Source organism: Hyposmocoma kahamanoa, unplaced genomic scaffold (genome assembly GCF_003589595.1).
Source record: "Hyposmocoma kahamanoa isolate Upper Pololo Valley unplaced genomic scaffold, ASM358959v1 179, whole genome shotgun sequence".
NCBI classification, from domain to species: domain Eukaryota; kingdom Metazoa; phylum Arthropoda; class Insecta; order Lepidoptera; family Cosmopterigidae; genus Hyposmocoma; species Hyposmocoma kahamanoa.
Window position 1 is genome coordinate 960860 of NW_020653710.1, and position 11276 is coordinate 972135.

The 11276-nt window shown below is 41.9% G+C and overlaps 1 protein-coding gene across 1 annotated transcript; it reads left to right on the forward strand.

Annotated features, from left to right (window-relative positions):
• Nucleotides 1-1202: 1202 nt before the first annotated feature.
• LOC113225880 (serine palmitoyltransferase 2) lies at nt 1203-10048 on the forward strand. Its single transcript, XM_026458335.1, has 5 exons — nt 1203-1425; nt 3087-3299; nt 8293-8447; nt 8531-8954; nt 9016-10048. The coding sequence occupies exons 1-5, from the start codon at nt 1264-1266 to the stop codon at nt 9694-9696; spliced, it is 1635 nt and encodes a 544-aa protein (XP_026314120.1). The 5' UTR covers nt 1203-1263; the 3' UTR covers nt 9697-10048.
• The last annotated feature ends 1228 nt before the right edge of the window (nt 10049-11276 follow it).

Below are 11276 nucleotides of genomic sequence, written 5' to 3' on the forward strand. Positions count from 1 at the left end.
AGATGTACATTATCCTGGGAGCGTTCAAGCATTATTAACCGATTGTGTTCAAAATGAGAACAATTATATTTTTTTATTAATTTTATTATTAATTATACTTATTACGTTGTTTTGGAATGTCGGCAACTTGTCAATCATACTTTACAATTTGTCGTATGACAAAATTACATGTCATGTTTAGTCATAATCTTTGATATTATGAAGAGTTTGTAATTTGGTAACATAATTGGAACGTATCTTGGATTCGTACATTTTCATTAATTGCATTAATAGTCAAGTTTGGCACTATTTAATAGTTATTTTACGATTTTCGGTCAATAAAATGATTAAAATTCCATTTAAAAATTGTCATAACATTCATGCCCATAATTTAGCAATAACACTTTAAAGATTGGAAACTCAAACTAAAATGTTTAAAAAACACTCAATAGTTAATACGATCTCTTATATAAGCTCTTAGAGCAATTATTTATTAAAAATTAGAAATATGAGCTCTTAGAGCAATTCTATTTAAGCCTGTAAGTTGGATAGTCTGTCAAATTCGTACTGTGACCTAACAAAAACAAAACGCTATCCATGCGTATGAAGTGTGATATAAAGTATGATTAAAAAGTTGCCGATATTATAAAACAACGTAATAAGTATAATTAATAATAATATTAATAAAAAATATAATTATTCTCATTTTGAACACAATTCCATCTCGCTCTTGTTAGATGTCAGATAGGCAGCCAGAGAAAAAACTTAATGTTTAAAAAGTAAAATTCATCATCCTGTCATGCCATTCCCGTTCAACTTTGTGTAGGCCATGATATGAATTTAAGCAATTCAGTTTTACCACGTCAAGTGAAATGCATGGAACTTGGTTGGCTGGTTATAAGCTCATAGTAGGCCCCCAGGCTTAAATAGAATTGCTCTAAGAGCTCATAGTAGGCCCCATGTTCAGTATTTGAATAATAAACATGAAACGAACATGCCATGTTGTAAATTTGACATTACCAGCGTCGGTAAAACAGTTCCCATAGCAATTTGACAATGACTTGATTGACGTACGTTTTGACGCATTTGAATAAAAATTTGTTGACACTTCAGCTGTGTTATCGCCAGTGGTTAACGAAGTTTGTGAGCGCTTTTCGTAATTCGGGATAATTTTATTAAAGTTTTTAAAGCACTGTATCTGCTGGAGAACGGGCGCCTTCCTTATTTATTGGCTTGCAATCTCAACAGAACCGCCACAACCATAGTTCACTCCCAAAGGCGAGGATGGCGGCGGTAGTAGTGAACGGCTGTGCTGACTACTCTACAACAATTTCATCAACAAAACTCAAAGAGTGTAATGAGATTGAAGACAAACAGTTAAATGGTAAAATAAACCATCACAAAAATGGTTACGTGATGTCACCCCATTTGGCGAATGGTGTCAGCGTGAGTAGAAATTGTTTTATTTTATAAACTTACGAAAAGTTTGTATTTATGTTTGTCCGGTGAAACGCTCCAGTTTCGTGTCAGCGTGAGTAGAAATTGTTTTATTTTATAAACCTACGAGAAGTTTGTATTTATGTTTGTCCGGTGAAACGCTCCAGTTTCGCACCAATGGGCGAGGTGCAGCCCCTTGTCGCAGCCTCGTTCAGTGAACGAAATGTGGGTTGCAGTGTAGCGCGGCAGTGGCAAGGCCGTTGCTGTCTCGCAGCACGTCTCGTGCTACTTTAGCCGAGACGGGCGTCTCTGTTACGATATATTCAGTATGGACCATCCAGAGAATAACTAATAGAGTAGGTCATGGACCTACTACTCTAAAGTTTCATAAACGCATTTCTTGAGTTTAGTTTTGAAATGATTATGTCTCCATAAGTTTAGTAGTTGCCAAGTAGTTATAATTGGATGCATTTACGTGTAATATTTTGAATAAATTAATTTAAGAATTTAATTCAAGATTAGAGAACTGTATACCTTTTTACAATAAGATTCCTGAGCATATATTAAAATTATCATTTCGTAAGTTTAAAACTTACATTGAAAGTATTTTAATTGTAAATTCATATTTCAAAATTGAAAACTATATGTTAGATAAAGTTGCATGGAAAGACGACAGGACTCTAGATTCCACAGAAATTGATTCAAAGTGTAATTAATGGCATTTAAGTTCAGTTTAAGGTCATTTGAAAAGAGCAATCTCTAGAGTTTCTTGTTCGTTCTTCTCAGGGAAGTCAGCACAGTGAACGAGCAGTAGCATAAAAAACAATGTTTTCAAGTGTAAATTTATTGACCTGTGGAATAAATGATTCTTTGACTTTGATAACATTTTGTATTTGTTCACTTAGTCTTGGTGGTCTGTTTTTGGAAATTTCTGAATATCCTAAAAACTGGTTTATATACTACGGATGTGTATGTAGATATAGGTTTGTGGCTAAAGAATCGTTTGATACGCTTGTGGTGTGACATGAAAATGGTCAGTAGTTTTGGGGGTACTCATATGCACTTTGGGTATCACAGCAAATTCAATTCAATCTGAAATCTCTGAAGGTTTTATTGGGTGTTGTGCCCTTGTTGTATATTCAAATTTTTTTTTCAGTTTATGGTACCAAATTTGTTTTCCATTTTTCTATACATATTTTTTATATTTAGAAGTTGGCAATACACATCAAATCCTGCTTTTATGTGGATGAAAAAAAAGCAAATTGTAAATTTGGACAAAATCGTGTTTCGATAACTTGTTGTGTTTAAAAAAAGAATTAAAAATTATGTTAATATTTATATACTATACATATACGTATATTATTTTCCGCGTTGCTAAAACCTAAGTAATAAATGCAGTGGGGTATTTATTTTTCTTTGCTTTTAAGTTAAAAAAACTATTATACATTTTGTGCCTGCTTGTTGTTTAGCGAAGATTCCATTACGAAATCGTTGTAACAGTCGGTAATTAAGCTAAAAGCCGCACGTCATGAGAGCGGCGTTCAAAGGCGTACAGAGGCGTCCACATCTCAAATGATCGAACATTAACTAACTGATTTTAATGAGAGATTTATCTCAGCGCTTGCCTGCATATGTGGCAGGATCGTGTATTTTAAAATAATTGTTTACAGAAGCCGTTCACGGCAGAGGAAGAGACGTGGGACGGTGTGGGGCAACCGCCGCGCATGCAGTGGGCCCAATACGACACCGACCCCGGCTCATTCGAGAAGTGCTCGCTGCTCACCGCGGCTCTCACGCACCTCGGCCTCTACCTCCTCATGTTCCTTGGCTTCGTCAATCAACTCCTTTTCAAACCCAAAGTGGCAACTGAGAGAAACAGAGAGGTCAGTATCAAAGCTCGACGCCCTTTAGCCGACATCCGGCCAACAGATTTAAATTGCGGACGATCTGGTTTATAGCCTCAACTGCAAAGACACCGGCGTCAAATCGATACTTCAGACAATTGTGAATCCCGGGCTTTACCCTAATCAGTACCGGAAATTTGCGGTTTCAGCGTGACCATTAGCGGGATTGACGTAAACAAAGTGAAGCATCGTTTGTTTTGCGACCGTGCGGTTTTAATTAACTATATTTAGTTGTTTATATGTGCCACGCATCACGCGCCCCGGGGTAATCTACAGCGGCAGGAAAACCGCGCGCCGTTCTACTTACTTTGTTGACGTCCTTTTTCTTAGCTACACACGTCCAACTCGACTACCTTCCATAATATAGTATATCTCACTATTGAACAAAATAAAGAAGAGTAACAAACAGTCGAAGTCAATAAACACAATCAAAATCATCAATTTCGCGTCATAATGATCACAGTGCAAAATGTACTACAGGGATAAGACGGAATTAAAATATGAACATAGATTCGGGGTTTATCATCATATGTACCTAGGACAAGCGACAGCTGCGTGCCAACCTGGGAGACTTCGTCCCGCATAGACCTTCGTTCTGCGTCGCAATAATTCACGTACTTGGGAGGAAACGCTAAACAACAACAAACCATGTCGTCGCTTAGAAGTAGCTGTATTATTGGTGGCTTAACGTCTTGTACCATCCCACAATCCTTTGGAACTAGTTGATTGCGCAATGCGCCATGAGCTATTTTATGACGCGACAGGCGCGACAAACGCCGAACGCCTCAAATTTGTACAGCGGCGTTGATCTTAAATTTTCTTAAATGAGCTTCTTAAGTGAGAGATAAAATTGAGTTTAAATTTTCGTATGCATACAAGATACATGACGTACATACATATCTCCAAGGATTGCAGCGTAATGTGCTCGTAATAAACAACCAACAATGGGTGCTTGTGTGTTTACCGTCGATGAGTCGCAAACGTTCTCCATGTGGCGGCTGTACACACTGATTACAACAACATCGGCCCGTATTGTCGTCCACTCGTGTGTCGCCGAACGTTTCTCACATGACCAAAAAAGCTTCAGAAACTTACGTTGACGAAAAACCTGTCTGCCCATGAGCACAGTACTAGGGATGAGATGTGGTTTCTTTTTACTAAACAATGCTGTCACTTGAGGAAAATGTAAAAAATATGAAACGACGACATTTCGTACCTAACAAGTGCCAAGTAGGCAATATTTTTGTGCGCTCACTTCTCAGGCCCAACACCACGGTTGTGATACGTACAAGTATTGTGCTTGTATTGTGTGCGTTGCGCTGCCGGAGTGTCTAATTACGACTAAGTAGCGGTGTAGGCCAAATTGTACTCAAAAAGCCGAGCACAGTGTGAGCGCGGTGCCTACGCCGAATCGATTCATCTTGATTAGTTGGTGACCATAGAAATTAGTGACCGAAATAGAAACATTTGCCGTGCCACCGATACCGACTAGTCGTCCTGGCGTATGTGCAACGTTACCTATGCATATATCTAGAAAAGCTATAAAACTAACAGAATTAAATAAGCGATAAAACGTAAGTTATCGATAGCGACATTTTCCTTTTATCATAACATATATGAAATGGTATGACTGTAAAATTATTGTGATAGAACATATAGCTAAATTCCAGTGAAGCATAATACATTTGTTTTTGTAACTTAATTGATATGGACTATGAAGAAAGTAGAGCGCGCGTTGCGAGTTGGCTCCGGAGTCCGGGCATATACACACCACAGATAGCTCCACACGTACTAAGCCTTCATAATTACTTTCCGCAGCAAAGCAGCAATAGCTGTTATAAAATTTTTATTCAATTAATATTCAATAATTTTTTGTGAAATTACACCAGTAGTCTGTTATAATTATTAGTTGTATTAATAAGTAATAGATGTTTCTCAAGAACAGGAAAGTGTACCTAGTTCTTTTGGCCACAAAACTACTGCGCAGTTAAGTAGTTCCTTCATTGCCGCTATTTATGAGGATACGTGCGACATTCGCCCGGACACGTGCGGGACGTTATTCCTGTGAATTTATGTGGGATATGACGTGAGGATATTGAAACCATGGGTTCCCAAACTTTTTTGGCTCACACACCACACACACTAGACAAAAAATCACACGGAAAAAAATTATATATATGTAGTATATAACTCAGGTTTCTTTTTTCAAACGCAGTAGCACCTTCTGGATAACATCAACGCCCCCAATTGTTTCCGAGGCCCCTATCGCCCTAAGACGTCAGCGCCCACTGGGGGCGGTAGCGACCACTTTGGGAAATTATGATTCAATCGATTATTTAACAATAACACTACTTTACACAACATTTGTTGCCAGAAATATTTTAGTTTTTGCTGGCCATCAATAGTATGCTAATTTCAAATATTACTTATATATGATTATTTTTGTCAGATACTTTTTGAGTTACAGATTAGTATCTACGTTCATGTAGGCAAAAACATTTATTTAGTTGGAAAAATTCTATTAAAAATTAAATTAACTATTAATTTTTTTTTCTTTCTTTAAAGTTATTCTCTTATGTGTAGACTTACAAAAATGGAATATCAGGGACCAGCAATAGTCAGACATCGTATTCGTGTCCCAAAAACCCTGATATTCCTATAATACGTAAACACTGATGCGCGAAACATTCTCTTAATTCTCGCTAAAATCTCCTAGATTTTTCGGAAAGCTATCCTGTGACTATGAAGTACTTATATTGCATCCCATATTTTTTAATTATAAACATAGATCTTTTACCAGTTTAATGTAATTTTTTTATTTTTTTATTTTTTAAGCTTTTAATTCAATGACAGTCACGAAATTTTGTAAATTTAACTCAAAACATTGTTTTCTGCTTTGGGAACCATCAAAAATACTTGCTTTATTCTTTTCCATAATGAGCCGAACAAAATTGTCTTGCTTGATTTTTTAGTGTATAAACCCTTTACGTCAGGACTACAAAAATAACAGTCAACAAGATGGTTTATCCGGTGTCACCAAAATGGTCTTTGTTCCAAATTTAAAAGCATTTCTTTTGCCACTTTGCTATGATCTTAAATATCCAATAATTAGAAACAATCAGGACCCTGGCTTGTCATGTTTCTCCAGGAGTATTTTACAATAAGGCAAATAAGTATTTTAATCAATATTTTTGCTACAACCTTTTAACACATACCTGCACTCCATATAAGCAAAAATTATTTCCGTTGTTTACGTAAAATCTCTTTGAACTGCTCATACCGAAAACACTTTAATCCTAACACAATGATACGAATGAAAATGTGCACATAGGAACCAACAAAACACATAAACGACGAAAAATAATAGTGAAGCGACTAGAGCTGTACACAAATTTTTGAAAGTTCAATCATCCGCGAATTTCAAACTAGCTTTGAAATTCGCGGAAACTGGAAAAAAGTAAAATTTTGTTAACTATTATAGTGACATTAATAAACAAGAATACACTATCTGCTAACACGTTTACTTATAACAGTAAACGCAATAGAAAGTCCATTTTGTTTGCGCGTCATGCGCACGCGCAATCGCAGCGTGGCATGTAAAACGACATTAACTTTAAATAAATAAAGATGTCTAATAAACTTGCTGTATGTTGTGTGTGTTTAAAGAGAAGTTAAAAGCTGTTTAAAGAGCAGCTACGAAGTCGCGTCGCCGTCGGGCCAAACGAAGGGACGCCGGACGCCATATGTCGCCGCGGATAGTTTTTTTAAACGACTATAAGCAGGCATTCGCCAAGAGTTGCAGCCGATACCACTTTAACCAGTTACTATATTATTATAGTTGAACAAATATTTCACAGATGAATGTTGTTCCTTGGAACGGCTTTAACTCTTCTATTGCATTAGGGTATTAAAACCATTAACACTTATTTTACTTAAGGCATATTATGAATTTAATCATCGTACGAGGTATGGGTGCGATAAATGTTTTTTCGGAATTCTAGTTTTGAAATATTTCTTTACTCAACAGTTCGATTTTTTTAACAGTAGGCACTTCGTAAAATACCGACTGCAGACTCTTTTATTTCTAATTCAACAAGCTATTAGTTTAGAATTAAATGCCACTGCATAAAAGTATTTAAACTAGCTGTTTGCATTACACAGGTGGCACGCGCGTTACCGAGACGGATCGCTCTTTTGTCCTATTGTACTCTAAAGATGAGGCGATAAGACGAATTGGTGCAAATCATATTTGGCCAACTATATACGACTATGACTCACTGGCATGGCAGTGGCGTGACACCACTCGGCTCGTAGGCACGTTGGAAATTGACGGTCGCATTTCAATTCTTTATCGTAACTCCGCTTCGATGAAATCATTCGACAATAGCCAGTATAAAAGTCTTGCTTCAAGGCAAAGAAAGATTTTTTATGGTGTCAAATGACGGGGCGAATAAAAAAAATGAATTTACGGTATAAGAAGACGAATTGTCATTTATCGCTGAAACTCGAGCATTTGGCGGTGCCTGTTCTTGAAATCGTTTTGTGGGCACTAACTGAACCAAACCTAATGCGTCGTCGTGAAATCCCACCACTTAAATCACTAAACGTAAAGATTAACTTGCGTGTCAATCAAACGATGTTTTGCTCGCCGCCCAAAGCGCAATGTTACTTATATAGGCATTATCTAATCTCCTTAATCTGCTGATAAACCAGTTGCACAGTTTTGTAGGCGAGTTTATTCTAATAACGGGGTACCTATCCTATTTTGCGGGCATTATTTGGTGAACGGGCGATGCAATTCCTGCAGCCGGGCGGGCTATTACTGAATGGCCGAATTGTGGGACCACGGTCGCTTCGACGTTTTCTCCTTTTTTGTTATTTTGCAACCATGGATAGATTTTATTTTCTGCCATTTCGCGTAAGCAATGCGAGGTGTAAGTAAGTAAGTAAAGTTGTGTCTGTCGCGTCGCAGGGCTACGCTCCCCTGTACAACCCGTTCGAGCAGTTCTTCTCGCGGTACGTGTACCGGCGCGTGCGCCACTGCTTCAACCGGCCCATCTGCTCCGCGCCCGGCGCCGAGGTGCTGCTCAAAGAGCGCACCACGAACGACTACAACTGGACGTTCAGGTTCGGGCTCGCGCACAAGTCGGCCCAGCGGGGGCCGGGGGGTCCGCGGGGGCCGCGCGGCGAGTGAGCTTTGCCGGTTGCAGCTTCACGGGCCGCGAGGTGCGCTGCATCAACCTGGGCTCGTACAACTACCTGGGCTTCAGCGAGGACGCGTGCGGCGAGGCGGCGGCGGCGGCGCGGCGCTACGGGCTGGCGCTGGGCTCGCCGCGCGCCGAGCTGGGCGACACGCCGCTGCACCGCGAGCTGGAGCGCACCACGGCGCACTTCCTCGGCGTGGAGGCGGCCGTGGTCTTCGGCATGGGCTTCGCCACCAACTCGCTGGTGCTGCCGGGGCTGCTGGGCCCGGGCTCGCTGGTGCTCAGCGACGAGAACAACCACGCGTCGCTCATCCTGGGCCTGCGGCTGGCGCGCGTCACGGTGCGCGTGTTCCGCCACAACGACCTGCAGCACCTGGAGCAGCTGGCGCGCGCCGCCATCGCCGAGGGCCGCTGGGACCGCGTCGTCGTGGTGAGTGGGCGCCGGGCGCGCGCGTTCGCCCGCGACGGCGCTGACCCGCGACGGCCCGCAGGTGGCGGAGGGCGTGTACAGCATGGAGGGCTCCGTGGCGCCGCTGCGCGCGCTGGTGGCGCTGAAGAAGCGGCTGGGGCTGCAGCTGTACCTGGACGAGGCGCACTCGGTGGGCGCCATGGGCCCGCGCGGCCGCGGCGTGGCCGAGCACTGCGGCGTGGACCCGCGGGACGTGGACGTGCTCATGGGCACCTTCACCAAGAGCTTCGGCGCCGCGGGCGGCTACATCGCGGGCTCGGCGGCGCTGGTGCGCCACGTGCGCGCGCACGGCCACGCGCAGGCCTACGCGCACAGCATGGCGCCGCCCGTGGCCGCCAAGGTGCTGGCCGCGCTGCGCGCCATCGCCGGGCCCGCGGGCCAGCGGCGCGTGCGCCAGCTGCGCGCCAACACGCACTACTTCCGCGCGCGCCTGCGCCGCCTGGGCGTGGTGACGTTCGGCCACGAGGACTCGCCCGTCGTGCCCATGCTGGTGTACACGTTCAGCAAGATGGCGGCCACGGTGGAGCGGCTGACGGCGCGCGGCGTGGCCACGGTGGGCGTGGGCTTCCCCGCCACGCCGCTCAACAAGGCGCGCATCCGCTTCTGCCTGTCGTCGGCGCACTCGCGCGCGCAGCTGGACGCCGCGCTGGACGCCATCGCCGCCGTCGTGGCCGAGCTGGGGCTGGCCTACTCGCGCCGCTAGCCGCGCCCCGCCCCGCCGTAGCTGTACTCAATAAATTATTTCTCTCCCGACGCCGCCTCCTCATTTCGTCCCCCGCCCCTCCGCCCCACAATGGGCTGAAAAAGGCCGGTGGTGGTGTTTTTGGAAATTTAAATTTTGTGTTGGATTTGTCTATCGAATATAAGAAACTATTACTAATAATGTCTTTCTGATAACTTACTATTTTCGGAGTTATTAATTTCCAAAGTCATTTTTGTACGAAACAAAACAAAAAAATGTGAAATCTCCCAATTCTCAAATTTTCTCAAAGAATTGACTTAATGTATGCATAGGACGTATATTTTTCCTATTTTAACGCGTATTCTCAGGTCTCGACTTTTCCCGATTTGGTCGCAATGTCAACTTTTGTTCTCTATTCCACACCACCCTAGAGGTTAAGAACTAGGTGCGTTTTTTTTTGTAGTGGTGTCCCCTTGAGGCCTAATCCACTGAAAACCTAATAAAATAAATAAAAATCACAATCACTGCTAGTCTCTGTTTTAATTCAATCATTGTCAGGGGTATCCACATTAACGAATGCTAAATTTTCCTGTTCGTCATCATTAAATGTCCCTGCCTGTTCAATAATTAATAAATTTTGTGCTTCTCCTGACAAAGTTTTATGTTTTCTGCGAAGTTTGTGGCGTTTTGTTGAAAAAGTGGATCAGAGCTAATCAACAAATTATTTAAAATATCTCCATTAGTAGCTTTTCTGCTGCATTTTCTGGAATGGTGTTGGCGGTACCTACAAAAATCTTTATTTCTAGCTTCGGCAGCTTCTTCAGATAGCTGTCCAATTGGTATTAGACCAAAACTTTTAATGATAGCTGCACCATGCATAAGAATTTTATGAATACTGGAAGGTATATAATACCAGTTATATAATTCCAAATACAGCTGCATAGTAGCTTGAGCATATTCGTGAAATTTGACTACCTCAAGATGGTAGCCCGATGAAATTGCCTCTAAAATGATTGCAAACCGCCTAATTAACTCTTCACTGACACCAGTTATCTCAGCAGTCATGGTTGGATTTGCAAAAAATCTTCTAGCGGTGTTTCCGTCATTGGTGGAACCGTGACTTTGTTTGACAACATCAATCAGAAGTCCCATTCTATTCTTGAAAGCGTCTTGTATGTTTTCCTTTCTGCTTTCCATGATGCACTTGTTGTCTCCCTTAACAGTCCATGTCTGTATCGTTAATCTATAAGCTACACTCGGCATCACAAAAATCGCACCTCAGTGAAAATAAGTTTCAAGCGTACCTAGTCATTTACACATACATTTAACCTAATTAATATTTATATATAATGAAAATATGTATAATAAACTCTAACTTAACATACATTTGGTTTAAAAACTAACATACACGTCGAGTACAGCGGCGTTGCAAAATAAAATTGCCGAACTACTCGTTAGAGGGTACACTAATTGCGCTACTCTACTGGGCTATAAAAGCGCCCGATTTAGGTAAAATGTGAGTCATTCACTATCCAGAGTTTGAAGACAACACACGTGAACAACTGCTGCCAGAAAAAACTCTTTTAAGATGGATACCACTG

What these genes read in the sequence shown, in the direction of transcription:
- LOC113225880 (XM_026458335.1), top strand. Translation starts at nt 1,264, where the DNA reads ATGGCGGCGGTAGTAGTGAACGGCTGTGCTGACTACTCTACAACAATT. An exon ending in GACTACAACTGGACGTTCAG is followed by an intron (nt 8,448 to 8,530) that starts GTTCGGGCTCGC and finishes TGCCGGTTGCAG; the next exon opens with CTTCACGGGCCGCGAGGTGC. An exon ending in GCTGGGACCGCGTCGTCGTG is followed by an intron (nt 8,955 to 9,015) that starts GTGAGTGGGCGC and finishes GACGGCCCGCAG; the next exon opens with GTGGCGGAGGGCGTGTACAG.